The 21,897-nt window shown below is 51.9% G+C and overlaps 1 protein-coding gene and 1 long non-coding RNA gene across 4 annotated transcripts in view; one reads left to right on the plus strand and one right to left on the minus strand.

The window, feature by feature from the left end:
* Positions 1-7,796, minus strand: part of LOC113612888 (uncharacterized) — a 37,083-nt gene extending 29,287 nt beyond the window's left edge. For all 3 annotated transcript variants that reach the window (XR_003430010.1, XR_003430011.1, XR_003430009.1), the window contains exon 1: positions 7,353-7,796. This is a non-coding gene — a long non-coding RNA (uncharacterized LOC113612888). The remainder of the gene's footprint in view (positions 1-7,352) is intronic.
* Positions 7,797-7,876: 80 nt separating this feature from the next.
* CD9 (CD9 molecule) overlaps positions 7,877-21,897 on the plus strand; it is a 35,596-nt gene continuing 21,575 nt past the window's right edge. Inside the window, exon 1 of the mRNA XM_027093354.1 lies at positions 7,877-8,112. Within this exon, the coding sequence (XP_026949155.1) occupies positions 8,047-8,112 (66 nt within the window). The 5' untranslated portion in view covers positions 7,877-8,046. The remainder of the gene's footprint in view (positions 8,113-21,897) is intronic.

Below are 21,897 nucleotides of genomic sequence, written 5' to 3' on the forward strand. Positions count from 1 at the left end.
GACACACACATGAAATTACCATCCAGGACACACACATGAAATTACCATCCGGGACAACGTCTGATCAGACTCTAGCGGGTGACTCAGAAAGCAACTGCTACAGGAGCGCTGAGAGGGAGGGCCAGCGCAGACTGGGATGATCGAGGATTCGGGAAACGCAGGGGCCGAGCTGGCCTCAAAGATGGGGGCTGCTTATGGGGGAGAAGAGAAAGGATGGGCCAGGGACTGGGGCAGAGGGAAGAGGCGGTGGGAACCCAACCATAGGTGTGGGTGTGCATGCGGTGTCCCAAGAGAGGGAACAGAATTGTAAATACTATAGGTTGTGACAAGAGAGCAGAGGGCCTTTATGATGAGCTTAGAATTAGGACATGAGCCTTTCACACATTCAGAAAATATTTACTGTGCACCTGCTGTGTGTCGGGTACTGTTCAAGGCCCTTGGGATACTTCTGAGAACAAGACAGTCACAGTCCCTGCTCTGGAGGAGATTACATTCCGGCGGAAGGAGGCAGATTATAAACAATACACATACTAAAAAAATTCTTTCCTCTGTTAGAAGGTGATAAGTGTGATGGCAAACAATTTAGCAGTAAGTGGAGCCCAAGACGTTTTCAAGCAGGAAAAATGTGCGAAGCAAAGCTTTAGGAGTTACAACAAAAAGACGATATTAAATATTAGTTACTGGGGCTTCCCTGGTGGCGCAGTGGTTGAGAATCTGCCTGCCAATGCAGGGGACACGGGTTCGAGCCCTGGTCTGGGAAGATCCCACATGCCGCGGAGCAACTGGGCCCGTGAGCCACAACTACTGAGCCTGCGCGTCTGGAGCCTGTGCTCCGCAACAAGAGAGGCCACGATAGTGAGAGGCCCACGCACTGCGATGAAGAGTGGCCCCCACTCGCCGCAACTAGAGAAAGCCCTCGCGCAGAAACGAAGACCCAACGCAGCCAAAAATAAATTAATTAATAAAAAAAATATTAGTTACTTACAACTCTTCGTCACCCCCCACCCAATCTCCTGAAGTGGACAGATCCTGAGAAATATGATTTGTTTTGCTGAGCTGGGGTAGTGGGAAGTGGAGGATGCAGACTGGAAATGCCGAGTGAGAGCTACGTTGCTCCCCATGAAGCGGAGGGCGAGGGCCAGAGGCTGGCAGGGGCTGGGCAGGGGTGCAGGAGACCAGGCAGGCGTGGCTGCACAGAATGGAAGTTTGAAGAAAGATCCAAAAAGCATTTTGAGAATGGTGTTCTCTGGCATGCCAGCTGTCACCCCTCACCCCGTTCTCCGTGAAATCTTCATAAACTCCATACTCTGCGCGGGTGGTCTCCACAAGGACTACGCGTGCGTTCAACACACTGAAAAGAAGTTATGGTGGGGGTAGGGCGGCCCAAGGCAGCCCAAGCCCAGTGACGTGGCAAGGCAGTCGGTCCAGCGATACGTGCAGACTGGATGAGTGAATGACAGGAACGCGGGTAGGAGGATGGGACAGTTGTTGGGACTGAGGAGGGGCTTCGAGGACATGGCCCCATCTTGGGTGGAGCGGGTGGAGAGGAAGCTGAGCCATGAACACGGAGCTGGACTCAGAAGCCCTGAGGTCTGCTCTTCTCTCTAAATCCCTCTCTCGGGTGGGGAGGGATAAACTAGGAGGTTGGGATTAACATATACATACTACTATATATAACACAGATAACCAACAAGGATCTACTGTAGAGCACAGGGAACTCTACTCAATATTTTGTGATAACCTACCTGGGAAACTAACACAACACTGTAAATCAACTATATTTCAGTTAATAAATAAATAAATAAACTTCCTTGAAAAAGATAAAAAATTTTTGAAAGACACCAACAATCCAATAATACCCTGTCATTTGAACAGAAAAAAAAAAAAGAAACAAAATAAATCAGTCTCTCCTGCCTTGGTCTTTGCTTCTTCATTTTTAAGTTGGACAGCCTCAGTGGCACCTCCTACCGGTGACGGGAACAGTACAAGGAAGCAGGAAGCACATTCAGCGAGCAGGTGTGGGACCAGCAGGAGCAGAGGAATCCCAGGTGAGAGGAGGGTTCGGGGCTGACCGGAGGGTGTGGGCAAGGAGAAGGGCAGGCGGCTTCTTGTGTAGGGAGCCCCTCGGAGATTATGAAGTCTGATCTTGATGTTTATTTTGAGATGTCTATTCGTATACTATTGACTCTGTGACAAATTACCACAAATTTAGTGGCTTAAAATCAGCACACATGACTTTACAATTCTGCAGGTCAGAAGCCCAAAATGAGTCGGCAGGATGACATTTGCTCCCTCTGGCAGCTCGAGGGGAGAATCTGCTTCCTTGCCGCCTCTGGAGCTGCCTGCATTCCTTGGCTTGTGGCCCTGCGTCCTTCCCATCTCGGCCTGCGCCTCCACGTCTCCCTTTCTGTCTCTGACGCTCCTGCCTCTTCTAAGGACTCGTGGGATTACACTGGGCCCATGAGTACATGCCACGATAGCCTCCCCATCTCAAGATTGTAACGTAATCACACGTGCAAAATCCCTTTTGCCATGGAAGGTAGTATCTTCATGGATTTGGGGGGTTAGGATGTGGGCATATTTGCGGGGACATTAGGGTTAGGGAAATGCTCTACAGGCCCTCAGATATCATGATGAATTTAAGCGCAAAAGAAAAATGGTGGGAGGAACAAGGGGGGATGCACGTCCAGGGAAAGAGGGGAGCAGAGGACAGAGGAGCCATGCCTGAGGGAGACCCACTCCCTGGCAGTTTTTTCACAAGTTTGCAGAGGGCTCCTATGGACCAGCAAGGGACTGGATGCTTGGAGAACACAGAAACTAACCAAATGCACGTGTATTTAGAGGAGCTCGCCTCCAAAACATGTACACAGGAGAGATTACGATGAAGCCCAATGAGTCACACAGGAGAGATCCAAACAAGGTAATCCGTGGAGGAAGAGACCGAGTGTTCAAGGCTTCACGGAGTAGTGACATTTGAGCTTAGTAAGAGGCGCAGCAAAGACGTTTCTAGAAGGGAAGGGAGTGAACCAAGGTGGGTGGTACAACCCCAGGGACAGCAAGGGAGAGGTGTCCAGAAAGAAGGGCTGTTCAGCAGGGTCATGGCAAGGAGAAATGGCCACCAGTGTGGCAGCTGGGAGGCCTTAGTGGCCCATGAGAGTGGGTTCTCCAGCCGCCTCCCATAGCTGGAAGCAAGACGGGGCCCAGGAAGACGGGTGTGGCCAGTCCTCAGGTCCCTAGCCCTGTGTTCAAATCTTACCACCAGGTGGGGCACAAGAGCCAGAGTGAACCCTCAGCCAGGGCAGGGGTTTTTCCAGAAACAGGATGCCCTGAGGGAAGGGAGGAAAAGTTCTCCCACTCCATCACCACACAGCCTGGAAGGCCTCACTGCCTTCATGTGATCTCTGACTCAGGGGCTTACCCAGATTTTCCCCTTCCAGTTAAAGCAAAACCGTATTTTTTCCGTTGCTCCCTTTCTTGGTCGCCTGTAGGACTAAAGGCCTCTAACAAACACACTTTGGGGCGGAGGCTCAGGGCACCACACAACAGAGGGGACCTGATAGCTCCTAATTCAACATGTCACTGTACAGGCCCAGACAGAGGAGGTGGCTTGTCCATAATAAACCAAAGGGTGGGATCAAGAACAGAACTCAGATCTCCTCACTCACATTCTCAGGACTCCTCGATTGTACGTAATTTGATGTTTCACCATAGCCCTCTCCCACCAATGGTTTCTTGAGGGTAAATAGTAACAGTAATAGTAACAGTAGCCAACATTCCCTGGGCACTCCAGTGGCAGGTGGATGACCTCAGTCAGTGCTCACAATTACCCTTAGAAGGAGTTTCTTTTATAAGCTTAAATGTTTGCTCAACTCCTCCCATCTGGACTTGTGAATGAGGAGGTGGGGCGGGGAGAGGAGAGGAGAATATAAAAAAGATAAAATCCTTTCTCTCCTTAGACCTGTTCTCCCAAGGCAGGTGGACTCTGGCTGAGAACAGCACCACGAGACCTTGTCTGGTTTCCGGCCTCAGCACCCCACACCCTGCTGGACCCCAGCCATCCTTGGCCACGGTGGGTCAGGGGCAGTGACCTAGGAAAGAGTATCAAAACTCCTCTGCCCGTGGCCACTATTGGCCACACTTAGGGAACTTTGTTTCTGTGACTGCTCCTTCCCAGTCCTCCTTCCTTCCCTGTCTCACCCACTATGGTGGTTTCCCCAGCAGCTGCCTGTGGTTTTGTGCCTGTGCCTTTCCACATGGTTCCCTCTGCCTGGAGTTCCCTCCCCAGCCTTGTCTGCTGGCCCACCTTCCAAAGTCAGCTGCGGTGTCCCTCTCGCTGGAAGCCTCTCCCAGCTCAGGCAGACCTGGGTACACGCCCCAGCCCCTGCTGTTTCCTAGGCAACATCTCCCCCTGTTAGCACGAGTTCGTGTGCCTGACACACAGTGAGGCCAAACACCAAAACGTCGGAGTTTGGAGCAGAGAAAGGTTTGTCAGGGCAGGGCCATACAGGGAGATGGGTGGCTCACGCCCTAAAAAAACCCCCAAGCTCCAGGAAGGATTTCGAAGGGTTTCAGCAAAGCTTTTTTAAAGCCAGGCAAGGGACAAGGGTCGCAGGGTCTGTGATCAGCTCGTGCACAGTTCTCTGATTGGCTGATGGTGAGGTAACAGGGCAGTGTCACAGGGGTCTTAGCATCGGGTATGTATAGGACACAGAGCAGGCTCTCCAGAAACACTGGAAGAAGAAATGAATGAAATCCTCCTCGGCTCCAGCTGGCCTGACTCTGATCTTGCCCTCGCTACCCCCTCTCCTGGTTTGCCCCCCTCTCTCCAGCCTCCACCCCGTTGCCCCACCCCTTGGTCTCTCACCTGAACTACTCCACAGCCTCCTAACGTACCTCCACGGGTCCCCAGCTCACCTTCGTCTCCTGCTGCCCCGCTCCCCAATTGCAGGTGCCCTGATACACCTCACCTTTCAGTCTAACCCCCCAAAGCTCTGAGCCAAGGCCTGGAGATCGAGGCAATGGTCCTTGTCCTCACGGAGCCTCCTGCCTGCTCCTCCCCTCAACCCCCAACCGGCCCCTGCCACCAGCCACCCAACTATCCAAAGCACAGGTTCCCTGCTTATAAACACTTCGGTGACCCCTCACCCCCGCTTGCAGAGTCCAGGACCATGAGGCACCTCTAGTTACATCCCCACCTTCACCTCCCTACACGCCTCCCCCAACTGTGAGCTCCAGCCCAGACCCCAGACGGCCCCAGCCCCAGCTTTGCCTAATTCTCCCATGATTGCAACCACTTTTCCTGGGGTTCTGCAGCATGCTTTCCAATTTGGGTCAAAGGCCCCTCCTTTAAGCCCCCCTGGCCTTTAAGCCTCTCTCCTTGACCTCCTGTAACATGCTCATCCCCCTCCTGCCCTAAGGACATAACAGGATACTGAAAGGTGTTTTTGAATGAATGCATCAATGAGACAGATCTAACAACCATAGTAAACAGAGCAAAATATGTACTTTAAAGTGGTAACGCAGGCTGTTTCTGGTGAGTGTTATTTTGAGTTACGGGTTTTTTTTTTTTTTTTGCTTATTGGTATTTTCTGATGTTTCCGTAATTGAGCAGGTTTTGTTTTTGTAATTAAAAAAAAAAAAACCACCAAAGGAAACTTCATTTTGAAAAAAATACGAAAGGGTTTTGGGATTTCAAAAGTAGGGGGAATCTCCTCATCCTCTGGTGAGAAACAGGAAAGGAATGTTTAAGGGGCCATAGAGTTTCTACAAGTGAAGATAGGAAGGCAGGCCAGCCAGAGGGCACACACCACATGCCAGGTGCAGACCTGGGGTGCTGGGGAGGGCAGAGTGTCCCCTACAGATGCAAGATGAGGAATTTTAACTTATCTCATTGAATGTGGGGAGCTGCAGAAAGAATCCTTCTCTTCCAGTTTTACTGAGATAGAATTGACCTGCAGCACTCTATAAATTTAAGGTGTTCGACATAGTGATTTGACTCACATACATCATGAAATGATTACCACGGTGGGTTTAGTGACTATCCACATCTCACACACATACATTAAAGAAACAGAAAAATATTTATATTTTCTCCTTGTGATGAGAGCTCAGGATTTATTCTCTTAACAATTTTCCTTTATAACTTGCAGCAGTGTTAATTATGTATTATATTGTACATTACATCCCTAGTACTTATTTACCTTAAAACGGGAAGTTTGTCCCTTTTGACTACCTTCCTCCAATTCCCCTTCCCCTCCCCTCCCCACCGCTGGTAACCACAAATCTGATCTCTTTTTCTGAGTTTGTTTGCTTGTTTTGGAAGTATAAATTGACCTACAACACTGTGTTAGTTCATGATACATAACACAGTGATTCGATATTTCTATACATTTCAAAATGATCACCATGATAAGCTAGTTACCATCTGTCACCATACGAAGATATTACATAATTATGGACTATATTCCCCACACTGTACATTTAATTCCCATGACTCATTTATTCTGTAAGTGAAAGCTTGTACCTCTTAAATCTCCCTCGCGTAATTCTCTCCTACCCCTACCCCCCTTCCCTGTGGCAACCACCTGTTTGTTCTCTGTGTCTATGACTCTGTTTCTGTTTAGTTATATTCGTTTGTTTTTTAGATTCCACATGTAAGTGAAATCATACAGTATCTGGCTTTCTCTCTCTGATTTATTTCACTCCACATAATACCCTCTAGGTCCATCCATGTTGCTGCAAGTGGCAAGATTTCATTCTTTTTTATGGCTGAGTAATATTCCATTGTGTATATACACATCTTCTTTATCCCTTCATCTATTGATGGACACTTATGCTGTTTCCCTATCTTGGCTACTGTAAATAATGTTGCAATGAACACAGGGGTGCAAATATATTTTCAAGTAGTGCTTTCATTTTCTTCGGATAAACACCCAGGAGTGGAAGTGCTGGGTAGTTCTCTTTTTAATTTTTTTAAGGAACCTCCATACTGCTTTCCATAGTGGCTGCACCAACTTACATTCCCCCCAACAGTGGAGGAGGGTTCCCTTTTCTCCACATCCTCGCCAACATTTATCATTTGCGGGACATTTCTGAGCGGGGGAGAAACACCCTAAGCACTCTGGCACTGGAGCTTCAAAGAGGTAGCAGTGGGCAGAGTCAAAGGGCAAGAGCGCGGGTGACGGGGAGTAGAGGCAAGAACAGAAGCCAGGCTACAGGCTTTGTCTTCTCCTCTGGGCCATCTGAACCTCAAGTCCAGGAAGCACTCCCGGACTGCCCGGCCCTCAGACATATTACTATTCAGTGATGGTATCTGAGAATTACTCCCATAAGCTTCCGACCGATCTTCCCACCTGGACGGCGAGCTTCTAATTCCTCCTGCTCCGCATGCTGTGCCGAGTAATAGTGTGCTTCACGAGGGAAGGTTTGCAAGGAGCCGCCCCAGGGATACATAAGGCCAGGCAGCTTCTGTTTAAATCGAGGCCAAAGCAAGAAGAGCCCTCATTCTGCGGCAGCCGGCCTGGGGTTAAGGGACCTCGGCCCCGACCACCGGGGAAGGGGTCTCCCAAAGCAGAGGGCTCGAGAAGGACGGAAACCAGGGGACAACCGGAAGGGCGAGGCCTCCACTTACTCCGGGACGAAAGCAGCCGAAGATGACTGACTGGAAAGACCCCAGGACTGCTGGGAGGAAACGGGGAGGATGGCGGGAAGTCAAGGCCGGCCGACTCGGTGGGAAGGGCCGAGCCAGAGGCGGGAGGGGCTGCGGCCACCGGACCTGGGCGGGGCGGGGCGGGGCAGGTGGGGCGGGGGCGGGGGCCGGGGGGGCGGGGGCGAGGGCGGGGGCGGGGGCGAGGGCGGGGGCAGAGGCGGGGCCCGGCACATGCGCACCGCGGCGGCGCGCGCCCGAGGAGTGGCACTTTTTAAAAGTGCAGCCCTGAGGCCAACCCGCAGCCGCCAGCACCTCGGTCCGAAGACTGGTCCCGCCCGTCCCGGCCTCAAGCGCCCCCGTCCCACACCAGTCCGGCCCAGGCCAGTCTAGCGTGCACCATGCCGGTCAAAGGAGGCACCAAGTGCATCAAATATCTGCTGTTCGGATTTAACTTCATCTTCTGGGTGAGTGAGCGCGACTGCCGCGCGCTCCTCTCCGGGGCCACCTGTCCACCCCGGGCACCCGGTCCGCGGTCGGGGTTGCCGGTCACCGGCATCGCCTGCGCAGGAGAAGACTCCTGGCGGGAGGAGAGGGCACTGCGGCCGCCAGCTGGCTTCTCGGCGGGGGCTGAGACGGGCTGGGAGGGCGCGTTGGTCCGGGGCTGGTCCGAAGCGGGGCGGGCAGGGGGCGCGGGGCCCTAGTGAGCCGGGGGTGTGTGTGTGGGGGGGTGTTTGCTCCCACCCCGATCCCCTCCGAGTGCAGGAGGGAGAAACGGAGCACCCCCTCTGCTGGGGACTCAAGGCCCTGCCCGAAGGGGACTGTGGCGGGCAGTGCAGCTCGTGACCCGGGTGTGGTCCCCCCGAGTGGCCGAGGCCGCGGGGAGGGGAGGATGCGGACCCTCCAAGGGACTAAGGTGGCGCCGGAGGAGCTCAGTGAAGGTCTGTTGGCACATTTACGCCGGAGAGCAAGGGGCGCGCAGGTCGCGGGTGTCAGCGTCCCGGGCCCCGTCCCTGAATGAGCGTCGGGATCCCTCCTCCACCCCCGGGGGGGAACCTTCAGGCCCCATGCTCTCAGACTGATTCTGAGCCGGCGTGAGAAAGTCCGAGCTCCCTCGAAACTACCTGAAAGACTAGCTTGTCTTGATTTTTTTTTTCCCCCGAAGAGCGATAAGTATCTGAGCTGGAGAGAACTCCGGGAGAGTTGGGGAGGGGTGGGGCAGATGCCTATCGGCGCCCTCAGTAGGATGAGTCCTCTGTTTCTCCATTTCCGGGAGAGATAAGGTGCCGGCCTCACCCCCTTCCCCGCCAGCCCACCCAGCAGCCGGGCGGGGCCACAGGGAGTGGACTGTCACCTGGGGAGGACGCAGGCCAGGGAGATCCAGGACTCCCGCTGCCGGCCACTCTCAGCCTGTCTGCAAATGGGAAGGCTAAGGCCGGCAGGGAAGGGGAGTGGTCCCTCCGCACCTCTCCTTGAGAGATTAAGGGGCCACCCCAAGAAAGAGGCAAGGAATAGGGGACTTTGGTGTCCTGGTTCACGGGCCACATCCCCTGCTCACAGGTGGACAGTATTTGCCCCTTTGCAGTCAGGAAAGCATGTGGAAAGGCAGGCCCTGTGCCACTCTCGATAGAGATGACTGTAGAAGCAGGGGCGAGCCACCAGAGGCTTGTAACAAAAATGTGCTTATTTCCCTGGAGCTGCTTCCCCGTGAACCCCAGGGAAAACCTCCTGAGATTTAATCCTCTCTCTGGAGCTGACGGGGTATGAGGTTGACCTGCCCTTGCAAGACTCATCACACCCAACACCTGCTCTAGTGAGGACAGTGCACAGGTGTGCCCTGCCCAGCCCAAGGCCTGCTCTAGGGAGACCCTCCTGTGGTGGGCACCCCCTCCTCCCGGGTGTCCCTGCCAGCCAGCTAGCTGCCAGCCTTGGCTCCGCCCATCTCCAACTCCGGCTCTAGGAAAGAACGTCAAAGGCTGACTAGCCCCGCCCCACCCCGCCCTTGTCCTTTAAGGAGTTTTTCTCTCCCTCCTCCCTAGCACCATCTCTCCCCTGCCAGTCTCTTGGTTACTCCTCAGCTATCTGCCTAGGCTGTGTGAGGGTTTGGGGCATGGGGACCCACGGACTCCCAGGCTGCCTCCATACCCCCCGCCCCATGGCACCTGCAGGAGCCTGGCGGGAGGCTCCCAGGCCACTCAGGTATCTGCTCAGCCTCTCACTGACTCCTGCCTGCCACCCCACTGTATCCAGACCTGCCCCTGCCTGAGCTAGGTGCTGCTGATGGGCTGTGTCATCTGAAACAGAAATGACTCATTCTAGGAACGGCTGGGTATAGAATTAGAAATGACTTTTGAGGTGATTCAGTCCAGCCTCTTCTTCACAGCGAGGAAGCGGGAACCAGAGAGGGGCTGACCTGCCCAGCGTCACGGGAACCCAGCCAATACCCCAACCCCTAGGTCCCTTAAGTCCTGTCCTCTTCCATCTCCATCACAAAACCAACAAGGGGACCTGGTAACGGGTGGTGTATGGGGGTCAGCAGTAGCTTCATGTCTCTGAATCGTTTATTGTTCAGTCGTCCTGTATTCAGGTCCCTGTAGAGATGAAGCCCTCATCTCCCTTCTAGGAGGTGTTGGAATAAAGGAACACCATGATCCCCTTGTGCAGCGTGTTACTGCAAAGTCCTTTTCCAAATCTCATTGTATAGCCAGAGCAGGTAACATTCTCCCCATTTTACTGATGACCAGGAAACTAGTCCCCAGAGAGGTTCCACGACTCAGCCAGGGTCATGTGGCAGGATAGCATCAGAGGTAAGTCTGAAGGCAGGTCTGGTTGGCTCCAAGTTCAGCACGCTTTCCATCACCACCTGCTGCTGTACCCAGCTGAGTGGGAATGAAAGGAGGGGGGCAACAAGCTCTCAAAAACTAACTTTTAAGAGAAGCTATGACCTGAGGGAACTGGTTGCTTGGACTGTTATGATGTCATCACTTCCCTTTCTCTCTTGAGACCAGGAATTTATAAACTTGGTGTTTGGGACCTGATGTGGGCCTTGAAGAGCAGGAGTTGGGAGGCTAGGGGCCACCAGTACCTCATGGACAGAGGATGCTGAGGGGTGGTCCAGCAGGGATCCAGAGAGGAGAAGCCCACCTCAGCGGCAGTGGGGTGATTGGGGCGGGGGAGGGGAGCGGTGTACCTCTTCCCTGGCCCCCAGTCTCATCCCTGTGGGACCCTCAGTGACAGCAGAGCCTGTGCTGCCTGCCCTCCCCAAGTAGGGCCTCTGGTGCCTGCAGCTAAGCCAGCAGTCAGGCTGTTCTTCCAGTGCCCCCAGGACCCTAACTTCCCAGCTCTGTTTCAGTTGTTTCTGGGTTTCCTTCAGACCTCTTTGCCTACCCACCCTCCAAAAAATTTCGATGGGGAAACATTTTACAATGCCAAAGGGGCAGCCTCAGCTGTACAGTGGGGAACCGGGGCTGGTCCAGGCCAGGAGCCAGGCCTTCACATTCTACCCACCCCCTCACCCCTTTGTTCCCTGCCTCTCACCCCGTCTCCTCCCTCACTGATGGGAATAGCAGGGAATTTCTCTTTCCCAAGAAATGGTGTCTCGCAGGCCTAAGGCAGGCTTCACGGAAACATGGACAGAGGCCTGGACCAGAGCTCAGGGACCTGTGTGTTAGTCCAGCTCTGCCCCCAGATCACTTTGAGCAGGTCACTTTTGAATTCCAGACCTCAGTTTCCTCATCTGTACAACCAGTGGGTTGGAGCAAATGGTCCAGAAAGGTCCCTTCAGTAGCTCAGTCTATGAAACCAGCCCCACCCCCAGGGCCTAGAGCAAAGGACATTCCCACACAACCCAAAACAGGACTCAGGAAATGGAAGTGTGCAGTGGGTACCCAGGCTTGACCCAGCGTGGCTTCATTTCATTCAGGGGCCTCTTGACGTCTAGGGCCTGAGTCGTGCCTCTCTTTCCTGGTAACCCCAAGTTCCCTCTACTCCCCCTGGGTGGGGTCTCTGTCTGGGGGGGGTTCTCTGTTTTGGTCGCCCTCAGCCTTTTGTGGCAGTGCTGCCTAGTGGTCAGAGTGGCTCTGGGTTGGATTTGCCCGTCACCGTGTGGAGCTGGTGACTACCCCCTGGGGTTGCTGTGGGTTATAGGAGCGCATGCGCGTGACGCACTTAGCCTCCTGGATGAGAAGTAAACTTCCAGCCGTAGCTTTTGTCATCCCTGTATGGAAAGGAGGTTGAGGAGGTGGGGAGGGTGGGAGCACTGGCCTGAGGAAGTGTGGAAGTTGAAACCAGAGAGAGGTAGCCAGGTGCACACCCCACATCCACACACGTCCCCCCCTTCTTCTCATCCTGCATCACTGCCAGCCTCGTTCCTCCACACACCTCTGCGATTCCCACCTCAGGACCCTGACTCCATTTCATGTGTGGCCACAAGTCTGACTGTGGGGCAGCCCCACTTCTGAAAATAAAACTGCGTGCGGAGAAATCCGGAATGCGGGGTCTGGGCGGGGGATGGGCGAGCGGGATGGCACTGGCAGAAGCCCCTCCCACCCAACCTGCTGCTTCACCCAGAAGCTGTTTGCCTTCAGTGCTGGCCTGAGCAAGCAGCTGGGGCTCTTGCGTGAAATGGCTTCCACCTTTGGCACCCAGACAGCCCGAGCCCTGCGAGAGCCGGCTGTGTTTGCACAGAGGCTGGCAGGTTTGGGGAGGCCAGGTGTCTGCATCTGCTCAGGAAAATAAGACTTCTCCCTGCCCGGACTCCTGAGGCTTTCCCCCCACTTTGCCCCGCGATGGTTGTCAACAACAGATGGGACTCCTGATTTGGGGAGTGGGGAGGATTCCTCTACACGCGCGGACGCACATACGCGCGCACGCACACTCACCTGGCACCATTCCAGACCTCACTCTGGTGCTCAAAGGAAGCAGCTGCCGGTTCAGACCTGAGTTTGGAACTGCTTTGATAAGAAGCCCTTTGGAGCACTTACTCCGCTAAACGAGTCTTCTGCGGCTTCAGACCTCACACATCACCGTTCTCACATCTTCCTTTTGTGTCAGATGCAAATCTTCACTATTAACACACAGAGCTGTGTGTCCGTGTTCGATTTGTCTGTTTTCCTGTTCGATTCCATTTTACAAGGAGGCACGGTTTGGGGGATTGGTTGCACAGTTTGGGACTTAATAATACGCCTGGGACTTAACACAAGCACCTTTTCTGCCAAAGAGCACAAGCCTTGACCGTCTTTCTTGGGTGTGCCTGGCTGTGAGGGTGAGGGACCCGACGTCACGGGTTACGGTGTTTTCTGTGGTCCTGTTGCCTCCTTGGTGGCTGCATGTTCTGGAGAGTCTGGGGAGAGGAGCGTGAAGAAAAAGTTTCAGGAAGCTTCATGTTTTTGTGCCGCGTTCCTGCCTCCCTCCGGGGGCGGGGTCAGGGGAACTTTATTTGGAACCGCCTCAGGTCTTTTCAACCAAAGACTTGCAGAAACCGTCTTTCCCTCTTACTTACAGAAGAGCAATGACCATGGTTTTGGGGTTTGACAATCTGGGGAAGAGCCTGTCGAACCCAGGTTCACCCAGAGATAATTTGCAACTGAGGGAATTAAGGAGACCAAAAGCGCTAATCTAAACAATATTTTTTTTTTAATTTATGTTTTTAAAGTCTGAGTGCAGATCACTTGCCTGTTTCATTCCGTGGAAAAAGTAATGCTGGTCCAGGGACATTTGCATTTTCCGTCAAGTGATGGCAGGCAGCTGTGGAAAGCAGCGTCCTGTCTCCAGATGAGATAATTTTATTTTAATTACATCCATCCAGTAATTCCTCCCCTCCACCAAAGAAATACTTAGTTCTGGATAGTTTTCTGTTTGGTTTTTTGTTTAATAAATTTATTTATTTTTTATTTACTTATTTTGGGCTGCGTTGGGTCTTCGTTGCTGCGTGGGCTTTGTCTAGTTGCAGCGAGCCGGGGCTAGTCTTCATTGCGGTGCGCGGGCTTCTCATTGCGGTGGCTTCTCCTCTTGCGGAGCACAGGCTCTAGGCACACGGGCTTAAGTAGTTGTGGCACATGGGCTCCGTAGTTGTGGCACATGGGCTCCGTAGTTGTGGCACGCAGGCTCTAGAGTGCAGGCTCAGTAGTTGTGGCACACAGGCTTAGTTGCCCCACGGCATGTGGGATCCTCCCGGACCAGAGTTCGAACCCATGTCCCCTGCATTGGCAGGAGGATTCCCAGCCACTGCGCCACCAGGGAAGTCCCTGGATAGCTTTTAAGTACTGCTTGCTGTCATCCTCGACTGGCAGGTCCGAACATTTTGGGGGAATCCCATGAAATCAATGGGACCTGCCTCCAGAAACACACAGTCCCCGGTTTTTTTGCTTTTTTCTCCAGAGACCCATGAACCTCCCCATATCAAACACCGCATATTGGTTTCCAGGCAACCCCTGCTCTGTCCGGAATCCCACGTTTCTGCCATGAGGTGTGGGTTGCCTCACTGCTCTCCAGGACTGCACAGGGGAGCTGTGGGGACTTTGAGGAAGGCATTAGAGAGCCCCTAAGTTCCCCGAGGATCAAGGGCAGCCCTGACTGGAGCTCTGGCCTCCCCACCCATCCTTGCTCTGACTGTCAGCTTAATCCTGGACCAAGGAGTGGCTTGGACTCGAGATTAATTCAACGAGTGTTCTGTATTCCTAGTCCTGGAGATTGGGCGATTTGTCTTTGCTGGGAAAGAGCAGGGTGCTGTCTTTCCCACAAATGGAAACTAGAAGGCTCGGCTGACCTTGCCCCTGAGGACTTTGGAAAGGGAGATGCGCCCCCCGGGGGTCTCTGGAGACGCAGACCTCTGAGTTGTGAGATGTACAGCCTGGCTACGTAGCAGGGAGGACGAAGCCCACTGACTTGCAGGAGAGGGGCCAGATCTGTTTGATCCCAGGGAAGATCCCTGAGCAGAGAGGTGTGTGGACTGTTGACGAGGAGAAAGTCAATCAGTCCTTTTGCTCAATCCTCTTGCCAGGCATTGTGCAAGGGAGCAGAAACGGTGTCCCTGGCTGTGTTAGGGAAGTCACCCTCCACAGCCTACCCGCTACACTCTCAAGGTCCCAGTATCCACCTCTCTCAGACCCAGGCAGATGGGGGCCATGACTCCTACCGAGCCCCTGCCTCCAAACTGCTTAGAGGAGGCCCCTTTTCCTCCCAGTCTGAGCCGCACGTCAGTGTCCAAGGGCAGAAACAACACCACACGTGGATCGTAGGAGAAAATCCTTGACTGGGGGTTAAAAATATCATAAAGTAAATTAGACCATTTTAGTGAATTCAAAACACATTTCTATAGCATTTTAGTTTTAATTTATCTTTAAACTTACACTGATTGAATCAGTAGCAAATGATAAGGTTGATTTATTGAATCTTTAAATGAAAGATCAGCAAAATCATACATAGTTGCGAATTCTTTGCTTCTCAAGTTTGGGGTGTTGTGTGTGTTTTCATTTTATTGAGGTATAGTTGATTTGCAATGTTGTGTTTAATGTCTGCTCTACAGCATGTGTGTGTTTTAATTGAAGTATGATTGACATACAATATGCCTTTAGTTTCCAGTGTACAACGTAATGATTTGACATTCATACACGTTGCAAAATGATAGCCAGAGTAAGTCTACTTACCATCTGTCACCATACAAAGTTACAGAATTTTTTTTTCTTGAGATGAGAGCAGCTTTCAAATCTGCAAAACAATATCACTGACTATAGTTACCTTGCTGTACATCACATCCCCTTGACTTATTTATTTTATAACTGAAAATTTGTACCTCTGGATCCCCTTCGCCCATTTTACCCACCTCCCCAGCCTTCCTTCCCTCAGGCAACCACCAATCTGTTCTCTGTGTCTGTGGGTTTGGTTGGGTTTGGTTTGTTCATTTGTTTTGTGTTCCAGATTTCATTTAGCATAATACCCTCCAGGTCCATCCATGTTGTCACAAATGGTGTGATTTCTATCTTTTTTATGGCTGAATAATATTCTAGCGTATATATGTACCATGTCTTCTTTATACATATATCTATGGATGGACATTTAGGTTGTTTCCATGTCTTGGCTATTGTAAATAGTGCTGCAGTGAACATAGGGGTGCATGTATCTTTTCGAATTAGTGTTTTCATGTTCTTTGGATATGTAACCAGAAGTGAAATTGCTGCATCATGTGGTAGTTCTATTTTTAATCTTTTGAGAAACTGCCATACTCTTTTCCATACTGGGTGCACAAATTTACATTTCCACCAAGACTGCACAAGGTTCCCTTTCTCCACATCATCATCAACACTTGTTATTTGTTGTCCTTTGGATAATAGCCATTGTGACAGGTATAACATCATATCTGATTGTGGTTTTGATTTGCATTCCCCTGATGTTTAGTGATGTTGAGCATCTTTTCATGTGCCCGTTGGCCATCTGTATGTCTTCTTTGGGAAGTTTAGTTTAAAAGATAGTTTGCTATAGACTGTTTGCGCCTCTCCAAATTCATATGTTAAATCCTAAAGTCCAATGCAGTTTTATTTGGAGTCGAGGCTGTTGGGGGTGATTAGGTCATGAGGATGGGGCCCTCATGAATGGAATTAGTGCCCTTATAAGAAGAGGCGGGACCTCTCTGGTGAAGCAGTGGTTAAGAATCCGCCTCCTGGGCTCCCCTGGTGGCGCAGTGGTTGAGAGTCCACCTGCCAATGCAGAGGACACGGGTTCGTGCCCCGGTCTGGGAAGATCCCACATGCCACGGAGCAGCTAGGCCCGTGAGCCATGGCCACTGAGCCTGCGCGTCCGGAGCCTGTGCTCTGCAGCGGGAGAGGCCACAACAGTGAGAGGCCTGTGTATCACTAAAAAAAAAAAAAAAAAAAAAAAAGAATCTGCCTCGCAATGCAGGGGACATGGGTTCAAGCCCTGGTCCGGGAAGATCCCACATGCCGCGGAGCAACTAAGCCCATGCGCCACAACTACTGAGCCTGAGCTCTAGAGCCCATGAGCCACAACTACTGAGCCCACGTGCTGCAAGTACTGAAGCCCACGTGTCGCAACTACTGAAGCCCGTGTGTCTAGAGTTTCTGTTCTGCAACAAAGGGAAGCCACTGCAATGAGACGCCCGTGCACCACAACGAAGAGTAGCCCCCGCTCGCCGCAACCAGAGGAAGCCTGCGCACAGCAACGAAGACCCAAGAGGAGTCCCAGGCTCGCTCTCTAGACAGCCAAAAATAAATAAATAAAATAAATAAATTTATTTTTTAAAAAAAGAAGAAGAGGCCCCAGAGTTCCCATCTCCCTTCAACCATGTGAGATTCTAGTGAGAAGATAACCCTCTATGAACCAGAAACTGAGTCCAAACCAGATGCCAAGTCTGCTGGTGCCTTGATCTTGGACTTCTACCCTGCCCACAGTACTTTGTTACAGCAGCCTTAATGGACTAAGACAAAGTTATTTACAAATCCGAACCAAAAATGCCTCTTCCCATCTAGATGAACAATTGCAGTGTAGCAGTTTGTATGCACCCCTCACATCCATGCCCCCCTCTATTGTGTGGGAAGCCACCCTCAGCAGAATGTGTCCTGCAGGGACAGGAAACTTGTCCCCCGTAAAGACTCTTCCTCCTGCTCACCCTGATGCACTATAAGTGCCTTCCTGTGATGTGGGGCCATGGATTTCAACCTGTTACTATTATGCTCAGACTTTTTTTTGTTTTCTTAGCCACACTGGGCAGCTTGTGGGATCTTAGTTCCCCAAGCAGGGACCAGACCCGGGCCCCCTGCAGTGGAAACACGAAGTCCTAACCACTGGACCACCAGGGAAATCCCTATGCTCAAAAAAAAAATTTTTTTAATAAATTTATTTATTTATTTTTGGCTGTGTCGGGTCTTCGTTGCGGTGCGCAGGCTTCTCATCGAAATGGTTTCTCTTGTTGTGTGGGCTTCAGTAGTTGTGGCACTCAGACTGAGTAGTTGTGGCTCACGGGCTCTAGAGCTCAGACTCCATAGTTGCGGCGCACAGGCTTAGTTGCTCCATGGCATCTTCCTGGACAAGAGCTCAAACCTGTGTCCCCTGCACTGGCAGGCGGATTCTTAACCACTGTGCCACTGGGGAAGTCCTCCCTATGCTCAAACTTTTTAAAGCCTCCTTTCTATAAGCCTGGGGAAGTCGTCCCACACTCTACTTTCCCCCTCTTCGATCAAATTATAGCCCTGGCTCCCCAAGACAGATAACCCTTAAGAGATCAGAAAACTCATTTCAACTAGAAATTACATTCTCTTCCAGAGCTAAGGAGGGACCCTTAGAATGGGGAGCTGGTGTGGTCCTCCTGCCTCTCAGGGCCCCATGCCCAGGGCTGTGAGACAGGCCTGCAGTGATACCCTCTCGTTCCCTCTGTCCTCTGCTGGCAGGATGGTGCTGTAAGGGGTGGGCAAAGGCTCTGGGTCCCACCTTCAGGCCATGCCTATAGGGATACAAGGACAGTGGCCAGTGGGCAGCTGCAGCGGTGTCTGTACTTGCCAGGCTTGCAGCGGTGGCGCAGCTGGGACGAGAAGGGCATGTACCAGCTTACTCCCAGAGCAGGGCTGTGGCCACACTCACTTCTGGCTGGCCAGCAAGAACGTGCCCAGAGCTCTCCAGCCAGAGGCCAGCAAGAGGAGTCCCAGGCTCTCTCTCTAGACTCTGTCCATCAGCCTCCCCCAGAGCGACGCCAGACTCCGAAGGCACGTGCAGGCCAGGTGGCCAAGGCAGGTACCTTCCTGTCGTGAGAAGATGGGCCCTCTGCTCTTACATGTGGGCTCTCTTGGGGCCTTTACGGATCGAAGACGCCACTTTTGAAATAGAATCAGCTGTGACCAGGAAGGAGAAAGGATAAAAGTGATGAAAAATTCTGGCCCTGAAATTAACAAAATGGATCAAGAAGACCTTTGAGCTTAGCAAAATGATTGAGAATTTGGGCTTTGCAGTCAGACTGCTGTGGGTCCAGGTTGTAACTCAGGCACCTCTTTGCCGTGTGATCTCAAGACAAGCTCCTGAACTTCTGTGCCTGAAACTTCTCAGCTCGAAAACAAGTTAATATTACCTACCTGGTGGGTCTGTTGAGAAAATTAAATGATTCAAGTGAAGTGCTTCGGGTGAGGCAGGGGACACAGCAGACAGTGGAGGGCTTGCTGTTTAATCATTGAGACTAAAATGAAGAGGGGATCGTGGCAGAGGAATAGGGCAAGGGGTATCTCCCACCACTCAGGGTCACGCGAGCAAGTGGTAACAGGTTCCACAGATGGAATGAGAGCTAGCTGGTCTGTGTGGCTCAAGTGTATCAGCAAGAGTGTGTGTGTGTGTGTGTGTGCGCGCGCGATCACCAGGCATCTTAGTTAGGCATACACAATGGAAAACACAATGGTATTCTGGAATTTAAAGCAAAACAGCCCCAAAACAATCCCCCACATCAGATGATTTTGGTTAAGATCAGAATGGCTACTTTCAGCAGAAAATGCATTTATGGGCTGGCTGACGTCTGCTACACGTCTGGCCAGCAGGCAGTGGAAACTTGAAACTTCTTGTTTGGAAGGAGGTTACCTTGGGCAGAGGCCTCCCTCCCAGTCCCTCAGCCCCAAGTGACTTAACACTGGCACCTTGTATTAGCTAAAACTTTTCTCCTCTTAGGCAGAATAAGGGCTCTGGTTTTCTTTTTTTCTTTTTTTTCTTTTTTGTCCACGCCTCGAGACATGCAGGATCTTAGTTCCCCAACCAGGGATGGAACCCGAGCCCCCTGCATTGGAAGCGCGGAGTCCTAACCACTGGACCGCCAGGGAAGTCCCACTCAGGGCTCTGGTTTTTAAATGATGCTGGCTCAGTCCTCAGGAGGGAGGATTTCTCAAGTCTTGAACTTGTTCAGACCAGGTCACTGCCTAATTTCCATAAAGGTGTGCTGAGAAGAAGTTTACAAGGTCTTTCGTCCTCTGCCACACCCCAGAGAGGGGACCCAGCTACCTCCCTTCCACCAGGGATGAGACAGGCAGTCAAGTAACTAACCTCTGCCTGGCACACGCTGTGCATGTGACAGAGGGAGAGAACTGTCAGCTGAGTCACTGCATACCTGCTGTGTGACCATGGACAAGTTACTTTACCTCTCTGAGCCTGTTTCGTCATCTCAAGCTGGGATGATCGGAACTACCTCGAAGAGTATAAGGCAGTCCCACCAGCATCCTCAGATTCAGAAGGGGCAGCAGGGCCTGACAGGAGGACTCTAGTCTCCCAATATTCCTCTTCTCCCTGGGAGATCTCTCACTATGTGCTTCCAGGGAATGTTCCCCTGTTAGCAAGCTGAACACAGTTGCCCAAAAGAGGCCAGCAGAGCAAGATGGTGGTACCCACAGGCTGTAGCTGTTAGCCACCACCCCGCGTCCTCCCAGGAGGTCCACAGACAGGCTGAGCCTGTGCTCAGGAACCTGGGGAAAGTTAATTCTTTAGACTTATCCTACAATTTGTATTATTATTATTTTTTAATGTTGAATTATCTAGGCGCTGGGGTAGGTACCACAATCTTCTCAGTGTTTAGGGCACTAAATAGTGGAAGTCCGCCTGCCTGAGGTCCTGGCTTGGGAGAAGGGGGGGTGATGGTTGGATTTTGTTTTTGTTGCTGTTGAGACCTCCCCCCCTCAAGGTGCTGCATTGTGTAAAAGAGTAACACAGAGCAGCAGGGGGCGTTATGACCCAGGGGGATTATTGGGGGAAGGAGGGGTTGAATTGTTGGAAATGTAGATTCCTGGGGGGAGGCGGCCTGTTGGTGACTCTCCTTAGGGTCAAGTTATTATCATGGTACCTGCTCATAGCAAGAGCTCAGCTGTCAGCTTCTGCAACTGTTGTTTAGTTAGTATTACGTAAGGAGCTGCCCCTCCTTAGAATTTTTCAGAGGCTGAAGTTGTCCTAAGCACTCATATTCGTCCCCATCTTATTGCTTCAGCTCTGCGAAGCCGCATCACTGAGGGCATTGCTCAAAGCTGACATTTTACCGCTAGGCTTCCTCTCTTTCAGAAGGTGAAACAGACGACTTATCTTTTCATCTGTCTACAAAACGCCCATTTCAGAGATTCCCCTGGTTTGGGAAAGGTGAGGGAGGGAGCGACCAGTTTGGGGCTTTGCTTGGAGTGGCCCATAAGCGTACCCAGTTGACAGGGACCTCTCTTGTGGAATCTGCCCAAGAGGGGCGGCCTTGGCACCTCTCCTTCAACACTCACCTTCTGCTTCCCAAAAGGGCTGGATTCCTCTTATGGAGAACTTTTTGACACCTTGAAGCCAGGTCCCAGAGGGGACAGAGCCAAAGGCACCATTGCTTCTGTGTGGACACCTTGGGAAGCAAAGAAAGGAAGATAGAAGTGGCCCTGAAGGGTTCATTTCCCCTGGGACCCTCTGAGGGTAGGCTTGAGGCCACCACCTGTCCCATGCTCACCAGAGGGGGTGGGGGGAGGGGGAGAACGGACCCAAAGGATGAGTCCGTGGTCGTTCCCTTCCTTGGCCCTGGCCTTGGCTGGCATTGATGCCCTAAATTGGACTCGTCTAGCCACCAGGCAGGATAAGGTTTAGGTCAGAGCATCCTGCCAAATTCACGGTGTCCAGACCAGACTCTTGTCCCCTACAGAAAATTTCTTGGGGGTTCCCATTCTTCCAGTTCACCAGCTGGCAGGGAGGGATCACAGTGTTGGGAAGAGTGTGGCTCTGAGCTGCTGGCTGCATGGATCTGGTTCAGAGTCAGCTCTGCCTCTTGCTGGCTGTGTCTTTTTGAGCGAGTTGCTTAACCTCTCTGTTTCACCTATAAAATAAGTGTGACGAGCGGATTAAATGAGATAATATACTTAAATCACCTCCTGCGATGGAGGACACGAGTGAGTGCTCATGAGGAGTGACTGCTACTGTTATTATATTATTTATTTTCCTTTCCCTAGCCTCTGGAGGAGTTACTAATGGACAAAAGCCTGGCACAGTCAAATCAACAGTAACTCCAGATAAACCTACAAGGTCGTTGACCATCAGCCTCTGCAGGTGTTCTTTTTTTTTTTTAATGTTTTCCTAGAATTTGGGGTGATTTGAGAAAGAGTCCACTTCCATACACAGCGGCAGCCTGTCCTGGGGAGAACGTAGGCTGCAGAAATTGGGGAAGTTTTTGCCAAGAGCGCCCTGCTGCAGGGGCTGCCCGAGTCATTTTGGCGTCTGGGGGAGGAGGGTTCACCAGGTGAGTCTGTGGCTGGAGGCATGTGGAGAAG

Source organism: Aethalodelphis obliquidens, unplaced genomic scaffold, assembly GCF_003676395.1.
Source record: "Aethalodelphis obliquidens isolate GAN/ISIS:26980383/991018 unplaced genomic scaffold, ASM367639v1 scaffold83, whole genome shotgun sequence".
Lineage (NCBI taxonomy): Eukaryota > Metazoa > Chordata > Mammalia > Artiodactyla > Delphinidae > Aethalodelphis > Aethalodelphis obliquidens.